Genomic DNA, 19,408 nt, shown 5'->3' with positions numbered 1-19,408 from the left:
AGAATTTTACCGTTTCATTTGAGAAAACTAGCATCATCATACTGTATACACACAGAAACTTCATGGCAACCTGTCAAAATAAAAGTACGGTTTAACATGTAACAGAAATATATTACTCTTGTATTACTTTTGTACAGTATAATGTACATTTTAAATATTCCATTTTCTATCAAATTTAAATAAAACAATTAAATGATAAAAATAAATATTACAACCAGACTTAATTGTAGAAAAAAAATAATACAATTATTAGCCTATTAAAAATGTTTTAAAGGAATATTCACACAGTTTTTTTTCTTTTAATTTTCATTTGATTTAAAATTAAATGTTTAATGCCTTCATTTGATTTTCAGAAAAATTAAAACAAGAATTTCTGGGTGAAAAAAAGAAAGAAAGAAAAAGTGTGTAGGGCCCTATTGTTCAAAATTTTGAAATTGTGACTTTTGGACTTATTTTTTCACTGGAATAAATGTTTTTGTAATTACACAGAGTAAAGTACCGAAAAAAGGTACCGTTGGGTACCGGCACTGAAATTCAGGTAAAGATACCGGTACCGTACCGGTTAAAATGTGAACGGTACCCAGCCCTAGTTGCGTTCAGTATTTGTTGAGTGCGATCAAACGTATAGGTTTACATATCAGTATGAGTGTTTGGCCGCTTTGAATCCAGTGAGAGTATATTGTTTATGTCATATGGAAACTCGACTTGTTCTTGAACTTGCTGAACTCTCAGTACAGTAGTTGAAGGTTTAGCGATGTCCTTGAATCACTCGGCCCACCAAGATGAAATGAGTGCTCGTATTCAAATGCTGAATGTGCAGACTAGAGAGTGAGAAACAGTTTTTCATCAGAAGAAATGAAGGAAAGGCTTGTTTCATTGATCCTCCTGTTACTGACGTGGCAGGATCGCAATGAGTGGACTACCCAGCATTCTCTTTTTCCTGCCTCTCTCTGTTGTTACGTGTAGATGTTTTTTTTTATTACTTTTTCAGATGAATGAATTCAAAGAATAAATGGTTTATTATTTAGAGTCATGAAAATTCACAACAATATGTTCAATACTTGAATAGACTTAATTGATTAATGTCTATTATTTCTTTAGATAATCAGGTTATTTTTCATTGATTTATTGGAGAAATAATCAGTAGCTTAATTGATTAAAAGTCAAAGTTTATTAAATGTTTGATAAATTTAGACTATAATTTATTAATCAGTGAAGTATTTCTTTAATCAGATTACTTTTGATAATTAATTAAAATTTTCAATCATTTAATTTTAAGAACCTTATTTCTTCAATCGATTATCAATTAATTTGATTATTTAAAAAAAAAAATCAAATCTATTAATCAAGTTACTTTTAAGAAATGTATGTATTCAGTTAGTTATTGATTAATTTGATTTAAAATTGCAAGCAATTAATTAGAATACTTTTGAGAAACATTTATTCAATTGATTAATCCAGTTACTTTTATTAATGAGTTCATCTGCTTATTTCTGTTAGTCAGATTGCTAATTGTCTAATTCAATTCAATTGTAAAAGTCAATTCAAAGTTTATAAAATCTTTGATAAAATGTTGACTTCATAATCTCTTAAACTGTGAAGTATTTCTTTTAATCTGATTAGAGAATTCTTCAATTTATGAAACCAATTAAAGTACTGAATTGTTTATTGAATTCTTTTTTTTATAATTCAGTAAAATATTATAAATGAATTAGTACTTATTGAATTACAAACTCCACGATTCATTCTTCTTATATGCACACTTATTTTAATAAAAGTTGATCATTGGTTAATCCGTTTATTTTTCTGTTAATCAATTGATCAGAATATTTTTGATAATTGTTTAATCTGTTGGTTTATTTGTTCAATTATTCAGGGTTGTTGCAGTCCTGCTGACAGGCGGTTTCTTAAGTTATTGCTTAATGAAAATTTTATAGGTCTGTATTGATCAGATACTTCATTAAAATCTTTTTTGTTCAATGGCTAGTTGAATGCTTTCATCAGAAATGTTTCTGTCTAATGTGTGCGTTAAAGCACAGGACAAGGTTTCTTTGGTCTCCTGTAATTGCTCAGCATACGCCTGCATGTGTGTGAATGCGAGTGTTACTTGTCCATGGAAAATATTTCATCTTCTGTGCGATCTTGACTGTCCTCCCTATGACAGTATTGCCAAGACACCGGCCTATTTTTCCTTTCGGTAACCCGTGTCCTGAAAAAGTGTTCGAAATGCTGCTTTGGGTCATGTGCATGGAACGCAGACACTCTTCGAGTAAGAGTCCCTATGGAGAGAGAATAAAATGCCCCATCAAATGTGTCTCCAAGTACTTGGCTGCAGTTTAAATTACAGCAGTATTTGATATCTGCAGTGGCCAGTGTGTGCAGCAAACAACATCATGCAGTATTCATACACTGATTTCTATGCATTTTTTGATGTTTACAGTTTCTCCAAGATATTAATATGCAGCTCTGTCCAAAATGCAGCCCTGAAATTGAAAATGCAGGTGATGAGAGTAATTTCATAAGAGGATGAACATGTCAGTGTTGGTGCGTTGCCTTTTTAATTTGTACTTAAGATAGTAACCAAGATAGCCGTTTTATTATTATTTTTTATAAACTTTAAGATTGGAAAAACTTGAGAATTTCTGTCATATTTCACAATTATTAATTATTTATAAAGTGTGTTTATTTTATTTATACTAAAGTCTGTACTTTCTGTAGGATTTCAGATATGTTTGGATGCTTTGATAGATCAAATTTATCAAAGGAATAATTCACCCAAACTGAAAGTGTTTTTATGTGAACAGATTTGGAGAAATGTAGAATTACATCACTTGCTCACCAATGGATCCTCTGCAGTGAATGGGTGCCATCAGAATGAGAGTCCAAACAGCTGATAAAAACATCACAATAATCCACAAGACTCCAGTCCATCAGTGAATGTATTGTGAATTGAGATGCTGCGTGTTTGTAAAAAAAACATCCATCATTAAGGCGATTTAACTTTATGGACTGGGGTCGTGTGAATTACTTGTGGGTTATTGTGATGTTTTTATCAGCTGTTTGTACTCTCATTCTGACGGCACCCATTCACTGCAGAGGATCCATTGATGAGCAAGTGATGTAATGCGACATTTCTCCAAATCTGATCCGATGAAGAAACAAACTCATCTACATCTTGAATGGGCTGAGGGTGAGTACATTTTTAGAAAATTTTCATTTTATTCCCTTAATGAAGTATTTTTTGAAAAACATTATCAAAAACAGCTTTGATCTTAATTTTAGGATGATCGATAATTGTGTATTTAGCTTGTTTCATGAAGTTCATGATTCTTTATCTTTTTGCAGACATTGTGCTCAGCGGTGGTCCAGGTGTACGGGGCAGACAGGGGCTCGTCCTGGTACAAGAGGTGCTGTGGTGTGGCCTGTTTGGTGAAAGACAACCCTCAGAGGTCTTATTTTATCCGTGTCTTTGATATCAAGGTGAGCTCTCTGAGAGCAAATAAACAGCAAAGATATCAGACTTAGCAGTTCGTGCATGTGATATGTAAAATATCTTGTTTCTCATTTTTGCAGGATGGAAAAGCAAAGTTTGAGCAGGAGCTCTACAATAATTTCATGGTCATTTGTTCGAGAGCCTACTTCATTACCTTTGCCGGAGATGTGAGTTTTTTTTTTATATATATATTTCACGTTGTTGACCATTAGCAAGAAAGCAAACAGAGGAAACTAGCCAGAGATGTTCTGTGGAAAAGTTTGTTTGGCTAGTCGCTTTCTTGTCTTTCTTGTAAAGCTGCTTTTAGCATTAGTGAGGATGTGATCTGGCTTTTTTGGTCATATGGTGTGTTTTGCTCTTTAGTCTTGTCAGATGGGCCTCAACTTTGCCAGTGAAGAGGAAGCCAAACGATTTCGGAGTGCACTTAACGAACTGCTCAACAGACGACAGAGGAAAACTGGTAAATGTGCTGGTTTTAATTTCTTTCCTTTCCTTTAAAGGGATAATGGTTCACCAAAAAATTTAATTATGGCATTTACTCACCCATATGTTGTTCCAAGTCCAATCCATATGTCTTTCTTTTTCAGTCTCAATTCAGTTTTATTTTTGGGTGAACTCACTCCCAACTAATATGCTTTACATTCAGTAGTAATCTAAATTATGTCTAAAACCTTATTATTGTCTAAAACATATATTTCTTTCTCCCAAATCTGTGTTTTTCATAATAGTTCACCCAAAAATGAGAATTTTAATTATTTACTCATAATCATTACATACCATATTACATAATGTGTATGACTTTCTTCTTTCTGCGCACAATTGTATATTGTTTAATTTAATTGATTCTTATTTTGATTCTGATATAGCTATAAATACAGAAAAAAATGCATGCATATAGCAATAAATAAAAGTTCAAACTAGAGGTCGAATGATGGATCGCTTATGCCGATTAATCGGCACCGATAGTTGGTTACTGGAACTATCAGGTTTCTGCAAAAATCCATACTGATAGTTTTTGGAATTATTGTTAATTGTTAGTGTATTAATTTCAACATTTACTAATAGATTTAAACATTTTAAAGTTTAATTGACTGAAGTTTACATTAATGAACTAAAATTGATCAATGTACAATTATTATTTAATTTTAATCTTTTTTTTATTCCATTTTAAATGTGTGGTTCAATACTGTTTTTTTTTCACTGTTTCAGTTTTCATTCAGTATCTATTTTAAAAACTATCAGTTGTATGGTCCAGCTTAGCTATCAGTACCAGTAAAATTCATCAGTCGACCTCGAGTACAAAGATAAATAAACACGTTGTTTATTTTACCATGAATAAAGCATTTGATTCTGATTTGGAAATAAATAAAAAACAAACATAATAACAAATAAACCAACAAATATTTTTTCTAAACTTATAGCCTTTGATTCTGATATAGCAATATCTAAAACAAATAAATAATGAACTTCTCTATTACAAAATAATTAAATAAGAACGAATATCCAGCTACACTTTCCACTTCTTTCAGTAGAAGGAAAGTTCATGAGAACTGGAGTTATTAAGCTTTAAAATGACCAGAAAAAATGGCTTGTATGACTTGTGAATTTGTAAAATCATATAATAGTTTTGAGCAAGGAACAGACCAAAATTTATATTGTTATTAGTTAAAATCTGAACATACAGTCCAGTTCCTCTTAGCATGAGAATAGTGATGTTTCATCTTAGAATCAGACATTCCAGTTTTTGGATTCAACTCAACTGATTCAGTGAATGAAGACCTAAATTTTAGTCTGTCAGCCCTCTACGAACACCTTGGCAATTGAATCGCCATTGGCTAGTAAATTTTTTAGTTTACTCGCCAGACTTATATATATGTATGTATATGTTTGTTTGTGAAATGGCACAGTTTTATAAATATCTGAAAGTACACTCTTAACATCAGTCAGTCAAGCATTATAATATGATAATCAATGTTATTTAATGATAACTTTTGTAATTAGAATTAAAACTTGATAACCATGTATGAATGCATATTAGTCATTTTAACTGAACTTCGGACTGGTGGTGGTGCTTTTTTGGTCATTCAGTGTTTCTGTAAAAATTTTTTAAAAATAATTGGGGAAAAGCTAACAGAAATACTGATTAGATAATAATGATACGAATTCTACTAATAAGGATTTAAATTTAAAACTCACTAAGGATTAATGAGCTACTGGATTCATGAATATTAATCAGGTTGTGTGCGTTCGCTCGAACTGATTTGCTTAAATCAAAACAGGGACGATAATAGGTGAGCGCCAGCCAATGAGATTGCTGTTTGCGCATTAGTTCCGCCCACTACCGGAGAAAGCGGTAGTTCTTAAAAGCTGAAGAATTCCAATGGAACTCCGTTATTTTGACAGCAAAATACAAAGAATATCGTTTACATGTAGTGCGCATAGGTAGCGCATCAATTCTCTCTCTCTCTGCGTGTGTGTGAAACAAAGCGACGGCGAGTCGTGCGCCTTCACACTAGAGTTTACGGTACGTTAAATACAGGTGCGTTGCACATCCATTCAGATGAACTGAAAAACAGCACAGATCGCTTGGCGGAGAGTGAAACTCTGAAGCGCTCAGTCAGAGAGTGTTCGGCGAGTGAAAATATATCTGAGCTAAACTTATACTTAGCCTCCAACTCACACACTGGCGAGTAAAATCTGAGAATTTATTAGCAATTGGCTAATATTAGACATCATTTAGTCGCCAGAGTGAAGATTTAGTCGCATATGCGAGTGATTTACTCGCAATGTAGAGGGTTGTCTGTTTTTGAAGCTTGAAAGCTCCAGTCATCATTGTAATTTCATGGAAAAGAGTGAATAGCACATTATTTAAATCTCCTTTTGTGTTCCACAGTAGAAAGCCAGTCATATGGGTTTGTTATAACATGCGGATGAGATTTTAATTTTTGGGTGAACTTTTCCGTCAACACGCTCATTTATTAAAGGGATACTCCACCCTAAAATGAAATTTGTTGAAAAACCGCTGAACGCAAGCAGCGTACGCTCTTCTGTGTCAGCCGCGACACAAGGATACGTTTTCTACGTGTATTTACGCTTTGATTTGAACAAACAGCGCATCCGTGCAGCGCGGCTTACACAGAAGAGCGTACGCTGCTTGCGTTCAGTGGATATTCTCCAAAATGGCGCTACGGTGATGCGGAGAGACACAGAGACGAATTGTTGAATAAAGTCGGCTGCACATTTGCAGTTGTTTATCTCTCCCCGTCTTTCCTCCTGTTCTTCTCAGTCTGTAGTTGTAATCTGTTATAGTGTAGCAAGTGTGCTGGTTTTCTCTCCATAGGGTGTGTTGTAAAACCTTCACAGTGGGCCTTTTCTCCTCATGTCTCTCTTGTAAACGCAGCAGTCTCTCTCCTCACTTCCTGGCTGGGTTCCAGTACTTCCTGCTCTGGTTTGCATGCTGGGCTTTGAAGTTTAGGCTTCTATCTGCACTAACTGATTTTTAAAGAGGCCCCTGGTGCCTTATACGCCTCCTATGTCTGCCTTGCCTGCCTCTCTTTACGTTTAATGTGGTCGCATTCCGAACAAACATGTTGGATCACTTCTTGTGCAGTTTGATTGCATTTGCATACAGTGAATCGTTCAGTTATCTTCTGGGTGTTAAAGGTGAAGTGTGGAACATGTTGTTATTAGTGACACCAGATGGAATTTAAAATGGATTAAAATTATATTGTGATTTTTATTCTCTCTTGTTATTGGAAAATACTGTAAATATTTCAGTATATTACAGTAAATGCTTCTGCCAGTGAGTAGTTTATTTATTCCCACACATGTATTATTATTATTTTTAATTTAATAAAAAAAAAATTTTTTTTTACTTTTTTCATCAAGGATGCATCAAATTGATCAAAAGTACAGTGCAAACATATATAACGTTGCTAAAAGTTCTATTTCAAATAAATGCTCCTCTTTTGAATTTTTTTGTTCAAAGAATCCTGGAAAAACAAATGTATCACCGTTTCCACAAAAACATGAAGCAGCAGAGCTGTTTTCAACATTGATGATAAGAATTACTTGAGCACCAAATCAGCATATTAGAAGGATTTCTGAAGGATCAAGTGATCATGTAGTAATGATGCTAAAAATTCAGCTTTGTCATCACAGCAAATAATTGCATTTAAAAAAAATTAAATATAAAAGTTATTTTAAATTGTAAAAATATTTCACTATATTACTATTTTGCCATATTTTTGATCAAATAAATGCAGTCTTGATGAGGAAACTGTTTGAAAAACATTTTTCTTTCTTACAGACGTCAGTCTTACCGAGCCTACATTTTGAATGATATTGTGTAATATTTATTTTTATTTTACTGAATTATTAGGTATAATAATATTTGGATTTTAATGTGTTTTAGCAGTTGCTCGGCAATGTCACTTTTAAGAGCTGTAAAAACATAATAAAATATCATTAAATTAAAGTATAATTGTGTGTGTATATACACACACATTATAAAATAAAGATGAAATATGTGTTTGAGAGCTTTTAAAAATATGAAATTGCTGAGCAACTGTGATTGAGATAAAAAAGGAGCAAGTCTTTTAACATTTTCACAGTAGAAGAATAGATAAACACTTCACCTTTAAGATCAAGGTTATAAGAATATTATAAGTTTGCATATGAATGAACCACAAATGATGGTGCTAAAAATGTGATGATAAACCTGCCAGTTGATTTAAAAAATAAAAAAAAAAGGATAAAATAAAGCTTAAATAAAACCATGATTTTGTGGATGTTAGTGTATAGCGAAAGGGTGCAGAGCTCAGGGCACCTCTTTTTACCATCTCCTTCCCTAACCTTTCTAACTAACGTAATTTAACCATTCCCTTCTCCTTTGGGTGACCTACCGGCTCTTTTCCTCTGTTACTGACCTCACTAATTTTCACAGTAGAAGAATAGATAAACACTTCACCTTTAAGATCAAGGTTATAAGAATATTATAAGTTTGCATATGAATGAACCACAAATGATGGTGCTAAAAATGTGATGATAAACCTGCCAGTTGATTTAAAAAATAAAAAAAAAAGGATAAAATAAAGCTTAAATAAAACCATGATTTTGTGGATGTTAGTGTATTGCGAAAGGTTGCAGAGCTCAGGGCACCTCTTTTACCATCTCCTTCCCTAACCTTTCTAACTAACGTAATTTAACCATTCCCTTCTCCTTTGGGCGACCTACCAGCTCTTTTCCTCTGTTACTGACCTCACTAGTCTTAACTCGGCCTCCACATTTTAACAATGTTAATTTTGTTTTTGCAGAGAAAAGGCGTGACCCACCAAATGGTATGTGTCCTGGTACTTACATTCACTCATGAGTTTACTCCTAATGTTGTAAGAGCTAATCAGTTTGTGTTTGCTGCTGTTGTTTTTTTGTTTGTTTTTTTAAATCCCCTTTTTGACAGAACTATGCTGAAATACACATAATGTATCTTCCACAGAAATCAAAACCTATTCTTGTGTGAGCGTCGTCAGGCATGAGCGTGATTCACACAAACACACATCCGCATTGTACGTGACCTAGATGAGAGTAGCGTTCAACCCCTGACTGGAAGCCTGAGGTCAATCTGTGCGCTGGGAGCCATATGTATGCCACATGGACCATTCCATTCCACTGCACTACTGCGGCTCTCGCCAATTCAATTACATCAAAGAGACCACGTTTCCTCACTTAGTTTTACTTGGTTAGAATTTCTCATAGATCTTTTATCAGGGTTACGGCACTGGTTTGACATCCCTTAGAAGCGATGTTGCTAGTTACCAAATCTTGTTTGCTCCATGTCAGTAGCCTGTAACAGGATATGTGTGATGCTACTTACAGTCCTATTTATTTTAATTTTATTATACTTTATTTAAAAAAAAAAGAATGCTACAGAAAATATCAAACCAAATTAAGTGTTTTTTTTTTTATTTTATTTTATTTATTTTTTTTATTCCAGAGTATTTCCTATTGAAGCAATAATTTGGGGCATGGGATATTTGAGGGCTCATCTATTATTATTATATATATATAATTATTATTATTATTATACTGTTATTTTTATTGTACTTTATTTTACAAAACACTGAACCAGACTTACTATTGCTAGTCAGATGCTTGTATTTAAAAAAATAAATAAATTATAATGTAGTGATGTTTTTAATTATATGATTTTATAAATAGATTTATATATAATTTTTATATTTGTATTTTTTATTGTAAAAATAATTGTAAATGCATAATTTTTATTTATTTGATTTAAAAGAATTTAATAATTTATTAATTAAAAAATACATTCAAAATAAATTAAGTATAATTCAAATTGTGTACACCCTTGTGCCATGAAATTTATTTGGTTAATTTTCCTGAAAGAAAAAGACTGTACATTTAAATTGCTATTATAAGTTTGATTTCTTGTGGTAATTAAATGTGAATTGTAATTTTTGGCGCCATAAACATCAAACCGAAGTGCGAAAATAATCCTGAACACTCCCTGCGTCAGCCATTGGTTGACCAAACAGATAGTCCCGCCCCCTAACTCACACTATTGGTTCAGCCAGTGTTGTTGGCAGGTCAGGAGTCTCAAACAAACAGAGCAATGTTTTGATAACACCACAGTATTTACACTTTCCAAGGGATTCAGCCTATTTTTTTTTTTTAGCATTACCAGCCAGTCAGAATCATTTCCAGTCTGAAATGTTATTATCCATGACGTTAAATCAACATATTTGTCCTAGATTTGTTACGGCAGCTCTGGAGGCCAGTTCAATTTTTTTTCCCCTCCCTCCAATCTGTTCACATTTCAAATTCACATTCACAATTTATAGCTGTTGATCCAACCATATTGTGCCCTGCTTGACAACACTGTGAAGAATGAAGTTGTTCAAATCAGATTTATGCGACACGTCGTTCCGTTCTCAAAGAACAGAATGTATTTGTGTTGTGTAAGGTGTCCACCTGCAGAAAAAAAGCAAATGTAATCTTTCTCCAGCACATTTCCTTCCCTTCCGCTTCCTCATTGTGTAACTAGATTGGTGGTTGATATCTGACTGAACATGCTCAGTGTGGCCTCTTTATCTCTGATATAACGGTGTTTTCAGTTCAGCATTGATGAGTAGAGAAGCTAATCAGAGATTCGCTGCCATTCTCCACTGAACCAAGTCAAAAACACACTTGTGTATTATAAAAAGTGTGTGGCTTTGCCTGCAGTTGAAGACTTGTAATGCTTACAGCAAATTTCAGAGATTAAACTGGATTAGCAGTTCCTTACGTAATATTCCGCATTTGTAATTTTTCAGGATTCGACTAGCATGAGAGGGATTGGTTTGGTGGGCGGCCAGATCACAAAACACTCACAATTGGTTTAAAGAGCATCTCAGCTTTGAGGCTGGTTTGAGGCTGCTTGGCTCGCTAGCCTCCTGCTGCGGTGAAATTAGCTAGCTACCATAGCTTCACGCCTTAATGCTGGGCCACAGATGAGATGATGTTCTGCACGACCTTCCTGTCCGCCCCATCCGAGGAGTTTTTAGAGAGCGTTTCGAGGCCAGATGGGAGCTTGGTGCCCCTGCGATGCTTGGTGTTGTCAGGGGATGAACTGAACGCGCCTTTGCCTCAGCCTTGTCTTAATACGCTGCTGAAATTCAGCGGTGACAGACCCTCCATCTCTACAGAGGACGTCCTCTTGGGAGGTGCTCTGGGTCACGGTAGAGGTCACAGGAAGCTCGTGGCTCTCGCCCAAGTTAGGGGTTTAGCAGCTCTGCTGTGACTCCTCACGATTCTAGTGAAGAAGTGAGCGTGTGCTCCTAAACTGGGTCGTGGATGTGAGTAAAGCGTCGCTTGGGTATTTTCAGAAGTTTCTTGTAACTTTTTAAGGAGTTTGTAGAGTGAAGATGAACATTTTAAAGTTCTGTCGAGGGTTATTTCATTTTGTTTTATTTTAAATTGATTAAAAATTTTAGTCTACATCAAGAGAATTATTATTATTATTGCTCAGTGTTAGATATAGTGTGGTCTCTAGTGTTTTGGATTGTAGCTTTTGAGATACAGTTGGACATTTTTGAAAGGGATAAGCCGTTTTAAATAAAGATTTATTTTTTAACAATAATTTGGGGCAGTTTTTTGATTCCATAAAAAATCATCAATATAATATGACTTTTTTTCTTTTTTTTATTCCTCAATCTTGCACAAAGAATTATGACTACATAAACATTATAATAATGACTAAATTATAATAATAATAATAATAATAACAATAGTTTATGATGTTTAAACATTTTATTTATACATATTTGATACATAAACCGATTAACAAAAACTTAAATATAATGTCAAACATAATGATAACAATAATTATATTTATGCATTTTACTTATACATTTTGATACATGAACAGAATTATTATTATTAATGCCATTGCAAAAATTGTATAATAATAATAATAAAGCTATGTATGCCATTATATTTTAATAACATCAAGAGAATTATTATTATTATTGCTCAGTGTTAGATATAGTGTGGTCTCTAGTGTTTTGGATTGTAGCTTTTGAGATACAGTTGGACATTTTTGAAAGGGATAAGCCGTTTTAAATAAAGATTTATTTTTTAACAATAATTTGGGGCAGTTTTTTGATTCCATAAAAAATCATCAATATAATATGACTTTTTTTCTTTTTTTTATTCCTCAATCTTGCACAAAGAATTATGACTACATAAACATTATAATAATGACTAAATTATAATAATAATAATAATAATAACAATAGTTTATGATGTTTAAACATTTTATTTATACATATTTGATACATAAACCGATTAAGAAAAACTTAAATATAATGTCAAACATAATGATAACAATAATTATATTTATGCATTTTACTTATACATTTTGACACATGAACAGAATTATTATTATTAATGCCATTGCAAAAATTGTATAATAATAATAATAAAGCTATGTATGCCATTATATTTTAATATAATCCTTATTTATTATTATTATTTAATAATAATACTTATGCATTTTATGTGTACTTTTTTATGCGCAGTTATTATTATTTAACAATAATAACTATATGCATTTATACATTTGAAAATAAAAAAATGCATAAAATATCAACTTGTGAGTGAATTGCTGTTAGGTAAGAAGTGAATAATTAATGTAACAAATTAATTGCGTTACTTTTCCATTCTGAACACAGCAATTCAAAGGTGTTATGGTGATTAATTTATTGTTATTATGTAATAAGTTGTTATTTTTGAACAGCATCATATAGATGTCGTCCATGGCTCTGTGGTAAGATTGAACTCTCCGGCTGTCTTGAAAGCGACTGCTAGCTAATGCTTGTGGTTTTGGGGAAAGTTTGACACAAAGCCTGTTGTTCCAGCAGCGTTCCTTTCTATGAAAGCTGCTTTTTATCACCCACATGTTGCTGCGATGAGAATCATGACGACATGGTATATGTGTCATGATTCAGAGTGTTTCGCTTTTGGTCGTGTGGTCAATGATATATTTGCTCAATGCGGTCATGTTTATTTGAATGAAACAAATCTTATGAAATGTAGTTGAAATGAAGAATTTTATTTATTTGTTTGTTTAATTATTTATCAGAGCAATTTGTATGAAGTTTGTACTACTGATACCAGACATTTTAAACAGATTTCTATTTTTTTTTTTTACATTATTATTATTATTATTATATTTGTTGTTGTTCTTACCACACCAGCATCATCTGGTCTTTGAATACATGAACTTCCAGGAATGTGTGTGATTCATTCATTGGGCCGCCCCCTCTTTGCTTACGCTGGACAGAATCAGCTGTTGTTGAAAGAGCTCGGCCAGAGACGACTCCTGTCACTCTCACAGGGAAATGTGTGCAACGGGTTGGTGATTCTCAGGCAGCAGCTAATCAGTTTTGTCATGTGCCCAGGACCCACTCTCCTGATGGCAACGGTGGACATCAAGAATCCCGAGATAAACAACAAACTTAATGTGTCCCATAAGAATAACATGGTGCACAGTGGCCTTAACAAGAAGAAAAAGAAGGGCAAGGGCAGTCGGAAGTTGACAAAGGCTGACATTGGGACACCAAGCAACTTCCAGTGAGTCTTTAAGTATAGCAGTTTCAGTACTTCCTGTGTTGGCAGGAAGTGACATCAGTAATGCATATTAAAATGCTGTCATGCTGCTTTTTGGGGGGGGTGGTTATTTCCAATGAGGCTTTATTTTTATTCTCATGTCTTTTTCTGTCCGTATGCTCAAAAACAGTCACTGCAACTTATAATATTTGTAGTTTCGATTTTATGTTTTTAATCTTTTACACGAAAAATGCTAGTTAATGTTAACGAATTGGACAACTTTTTAGGATTTTTTCCCCCAATTTTAAAAACGTATCTTAAAAGACATTTATTTATTTTCTATAGAGTTGGTGCTGATTTTAGTTTCCATAAACGGTATACCCTAAAATAATTTTAAGCCTAAAATTAGAAAATCCTATTAACTAACTTAAAATTATTATTAGCTTCAAAAGTTCTTATTTAAATATGTATCTGTTTAATGTGCTATATTAGTTTCTATAGAACTTGTACCTTTTAAAGAAATGTAAGATTAAAGTTTTTAAAAATCCCCATTAAATTACACTTGAAAATGTAATTAACTTAAAAAAAGTTTACTTTTTTTTTTTTTTTACCGAAGAAATGTTAATTTTAATAAAAAAAACAATTTTTTATTTTAGCCTTAATGTGTTTTTGTTTCTGTAAACATTCTGCTTTTAAAGAAATTTAAGCTTAAAGTTTGAAATCCACATTACCTTAAACTTGAAAATGTTATTACATTTTAAAAATATTTACTTAATTGTTTAAAGAAATTAATTAAAATTTGCATGAATGTCATTTAGCATTATTATTAGTAGTCGTAGTATTTCAATAGTATTACTAAATATTTAAGTCTTTCTGTCAGATAGTTTTCTTTTCACATTAACACATTAACACATTCTTTAAGATTTTGTATTTCTTTTTGGAAATGATTGATCTTACGCCTCATTGATCTGAGCTTATGCCTGTGTTAATTTAGTATTATTGAGATATATATTTTATATATTGTTAATATATTTAATTTTATTTTAGTATTTTCTGTTTTCATTCAAATAGTGAATTTTATTGTTATTAATTTAATGTATTGTAATTTTTTTTTTTTTTTTTGTCAATATAGCTTTAATTTTTATTACTAGCTTTATTACTGTATTGCTCTGATCAGTGTGACCTACAGCCAGTCAGTTCCTAGAGAAATAAAAGAAATCAGTTCCTAGAGAAATACCAAACCTGTGCTCATTGAAAGAAAAGTTGATCAAAAAAAAAATTTAATGCTAGATTGGTTAATAATATAACATAATGGAAGATTCGCAAACAAAATACAAATTTAGGAAGGATTTTCAGCACAGCGCAAGGGTTAAGTTTATTCCCTTTCCTCGTGTTGTATTTGTTGTTGTTGATGCCAGTCTGACGGTGCTTAACGCAATATTTTCCAGGCACATCGGTCATGTAGGATGGGATCCGAACACAGGCTTCGATGTAAGTACACAACAATGACTTGCTCTGTAACCCCACCAACACACTCACACGCTCTCACTGTCATACTCGCTCTCACATACATATTGAAGAATCTCTCATAGGAAAACAATGCTGACCTGTGTAGTAATGGCATGATGACATGCCTCAATAGCCCTGTGTTCATGCAGGCTGAAGCATCTGACGCTTGAATATGCAGCCTGTCGCCCACAACACTACCCAGATTGCATGTGTACACAGCAGTGTGCTATCTGTATATTTGCACTGTGTATATTTTCAATCACTTTATGCTAAACTGTTTGTTATGGAAATACTGGAGATATTGCAAACTGCTGCCTTTTTATGAAGCAATTAGAAATTCAGGCTACTGGTGCAATAAAATGAGATGCTGTTGCTCTTAACTAACTGGAAAAATATGTAAATGCTCTGAAGAAGCCTCATTTTAAGGTTTGCATTATGCATGCAGCTGGAATGTTGAGCATGACATAATGTAGGGTTTTAGCGGTGATGATTAGCATAAGCAGTGTGTCCACAAGGTGGCAGGATTGTGCTACATTTGAGAACAGCATGAACACTGGGGAAATGATGTGTAGTGCTTGCAAGGCAGAATTGCATTGATTTCTCTTAAGATTTTAATCATCATGATCTTATTTTAAAATGAAAAATCCCCATTAACTGGCATTTAAAGATGTTATTTTAAGAATTTTTTATTTATTGTAAAGAAGTTTTTTAGTTTCTATAAACATACTTTTAAAGTAAATTTAATATTAGAAAAGTTAGAAAATCCCCATTAATTTACACTTATTTACTATTTCATTAATTTAATTATTTACATTTTTTTACTTTTAGTTAAGTTTTTAGTTATTGACTTAAAATAAGTTTAAAAAAAAATTGTTTTAAACCTTAATTTAATTTTAATTTCTATAAGCATTATATTTTTAAATGTAAGAATTAAATTCCCATTATCTTGCACCCAAAAAGGTTATCGTTAATAAATATGTATGTATTCATTTATTTTAGCCTTAATGTTCTGTTTTTAGTTTTTCTAAACATTATAGCTTTAAAGGTAAGATTAAAGTTTGAAAACCATTAAAGGGACAGTTTACCCAAAAATGAAAATGGTCATACTATATTTAGTTGTGCTTACTAAGGCAAGCATCACTATTACTATTGCTCATACTTAAGGTTGGTGATCCAAACAACCCCCTAACCCTAAATAAAACATTTTGGACACTTATCTGCACATTTTTGCTATGGGAATGAATGATAATTCAAGTTATTTGGCACGGTCAAAAACAACACGTTTTCTTCAGCAAATCTAAAAATTCTAGTTCTACTTAAAACTTTATCACTGTTCTTTTGCTGCCTTGCAAGCACTTGTATTTCATGTATGAAACAGTCCTAGCAAATAAACATTTCTGTTGAATTTCAGAACTTCAGTATTGTTAACTATGTAACTATTCTATATAAGGAAAAAAAGAAATGTCTCATGACTTTACCGTTTTTATTTTGCAGTTGAATAATTTGGACCCAGAGCTGAAGAACCTGTTTGACATGTGTGGCATCTCTGAGGCCCAGCTCAAAGATAAGGAGACGTCTAAGGTCATCTACGACTTCATTGAGAAGAAGGGCGGTGTAGAGGCTGTGAAGAATGAGCTGAGGAGACAAGGTGAGACTGATCGCTGTCAGACTCTCTGCACTGAACACCTGCCAGTTGTGGCATCATCATATTCACATGTCAGACCATCCACTGTCAGAAAAAAATGCCCAAAACTTCCCCTAACTAGTAATTTTCTGTCCCGATGCAGCAAAGCCAATATATCCTTTTTATGACTTTAAAATAATGTGGCTGTAACACATTCCTCAGAGGATTTTATACAGTAGTTGGGTGCATATATTAGCATTTTATATTTGATCAGTATATGTGGTTTTCCTTCAGGTCCTCCCAGGTGGTGCGGTAGGTAGAATGTGTGTGTTTCTGAGTGAAACCTGCTTAGATTTGCATGTGTATGAGGTCTGAATCTTTGCAAGTTGGCATGGGTTGTTTTGAACGCTGTTTTAACACTTGGAGGACAAATTTTAGATGTGAAAGTGCTGTTTTACCTACATGTAACTTCATGGAAAAGCATTTGTGCATATATGGATATTTTTCATGATTGTTCAAGAGGCATTTGTCTACTTTCGTTGATCTTTTAAAAACATGTTTGATTGCTTAAAACCATGACTTTTGTTTGGTTTTTCCTCTAGAGTGAAAGTCTTACTCCAGCTTTAATTGACCCCATGAAATAGATTGACACTTTTCTTTCCTGTATTGACATATGTGACCCTGGACCACAAAACCAGTCTTAAGTCGCTGGGGTATATTTGTAGCAATAGCCAAAAATATATTGTATGGGTCAAAATTATTGATTTTTCTTTTATGCCAAAAATCATTAGGATATTAGGTAAAGATCATGTTCTATGAAGATATTTTGTAAATTTCCTACTGTAAATATATTAAAACTTAATTTTTGATTAGTAATATGCATGGCTAAGAACTTCATTTGGACAACTTTAAAAGGCGATTTTCTCAATATTTAGAATTTTTTTTTGCACACTCAGATTCCAGATTTTCAAATAGTTGTATCTCGGCCAAATATTGTCCTATCCTAACAAACAAACTTATTTATTCAGCTTTCAGATGATGTATAAATCTCAATTTCGAGAAATTTACACTTATGACTGGTAAGGGTCCAGGGTCACATATAAGATGAAACGGGGAGTTAGACGGGGAGATATCGAAGTGGTTGTAACTTTATTTTACTTTAATGGCTGTTAGCTTATAATACAACCCGCTAAAAAGACTGTGAATGGGACAGCAACAGCATTCTAGTAGGAAAATATTTTTTCTTATGCATACATTAACTTGTAAGAATTGCTACTTAGCTGTAGTTGATATGACTTGATAGAATGTGTAGTAATAATATATAGAATAAGTAAATGGTAATTTTTTAAAATATTTGTAACTGTATCTGCAGTATATTCAACCATTAAGGTGCGGCCACATTTACAGTTTTTTTTTTTTTTTTTTTTGCTGATGTGACTGCTCCTTTAGTCTTTAAATGGGATCTGCGTAGCTATTTTAAATGGTAAATATTATAAATAATAAATTCTTGTTGTTAAAATTATTTATATTTAATGTATTTCAGTGATTTTTTTTTGTGTATGTTTTATCATCATTATTTTTTATTATTATTTCTATTATTTATGTAATTCATTTATTACTATAGGTTTCACAGAAGAGAACACATGAAGCGCATATATCTGCTAAAAGTAATTTTTCTTCAATATCTAGAAGTATACTAGCATACAGATGCTTCAAAGCTAATAAATAACTTTGGTTTCATGGGGTCTTTTAAACTATACTAATGGTGTGTTCAAGTCCTCATGGGAAGTTCGTATTTATGATTTGGGAAGTCATAATTGCAATGTCAGATATGGTCAAGTCACTTTGGTTGGAACAAGATAGCAATGTCGTTAAACGATTGTTTCAAACAAAATGATGAATGAATTTGGGTGTTTTTGCTTTGTTTTTATTCAATTTCTGAAGTTACTATAAATTTAATTATGTATTCAATTATAACTGTACAATAGGTGTATGTTATATTGTAAATGGGGAAAAATCATTCATTTTAACAAATTTAGCATTCGATAGAGATGTTATATCCATTGCATCTGCCATATGTTCTCACTGACACACTCCCAACTCGGAAACTCAGGGCTTGAAGAAAGTTCAAAGTTACCCACTCATAATTCTGACTTTGTGGTGGCATTCATGTACATTAAACTCATAAATAAGATTTTTCCGTCTTGACTTGAACACCACAATACATGAATACATGGAGAGTAGGGCTGGACAATAATTCAATATCAATATGTATCGCGATATAATTTTTTTCAATAACGGTGATATGATTTTAAAACATCCGATATTAATTACGATATACATTACCAGTGTTTCCCATACATTGATTTATTTGTGGCGTTTGACTTCTTTGAATAAACATGAGCACTGCACGTTTCAAAATCAAAAAATGTCGCGGGTGTTTTATATAAATGTATCTGTGAAGGGAACCGACTGTCTTCAGAAAAGTTTCGATGGCATTTTCATTTGATCTGATAAAGAAGCGTTCATGAGTGGAGCTGCTTTGATTGCAGCCGTTACTGGGGAAACCGCTAGTTCTACCGCTCTCAAAGCGCCTCCTGCTGGCAGACAATCAGTTTGGATTTTCAATAAACCCGTCTCCAGCAACATTGTTTTGTTGTTGCTCTTTTTTTTTT

The 19,408-nt window shown here is 32.8% G+C and overlaps 1 protein-coding gene across 1 annotated transcript in view; it reads left to right on the top strand.

The window, feature by feature from the left end:
* Positions 1 to 19,408, top strand: part of LOC107752346 (neural Wiskott-Aldrich syndrome protein-like) — a 28,916-nt gene that overhangs the window by 4,673 nt on the left and 4,835 nt on the right. Inside the window, exons 2-9 of the mRNA XM_016568297.1 lie at positions 3,346 to 3,480; positions 3,574 to 3,660; positions 3,857 to 3,953; positions 8,809 to 8,832; positions 13,453 to 13,624; positions 15,049 to 15,091; positions 16,604 to 16,874; positions 17,038 to 17,045. Of these exons, the coding sequence (XP_016423783.1) occupies positions 3,346 to 3,480; positions 3,574 to 3,660; positions 3,857 to 3,953; positions 8,809 to 8,832; positions 13,453 to 13,624; positions 15,049 to 15,091; positions 16,604 to 16,874; positions 17,038 to 17,045 (837 nt within the window). The remainder of the gene's footprint in view (positions 1 to 3,345; positions 3,481 to 3,573; positions 3,661 to 3,856; positions 3,954 to 8,808; positions 8,833 to 13,452; positions 13,625 to 15,048; positions 15,092 to 16,603; positions 16,875 to 17,037; positions 17,046 to 19,408) is intronic.

Source organism: Sinocyclocheilus rhinocerous, unplaced genomic scaffold (genome assembly GCF_001515625.1).
Source record: "Sinocyclocheilus rhinocerous isolate Xijiao unplaced genomic scaffold, SAMN03320098_v1.1 scaffold861, whole genome shotgun sequence".
Lineage (NCBI taxonomy): Eukaryota > Metazoa > Chordata > Actinopteri > Cypriniformes > Cyprinidae > Sinocyclocheilus > Sinocyclocheilus rhinocerous.
The sequence above is the reverse complement of the archived record's forward strand: the minus strand, read 5'-3'. Positions and strand labels throughout refer to the sequence as shown.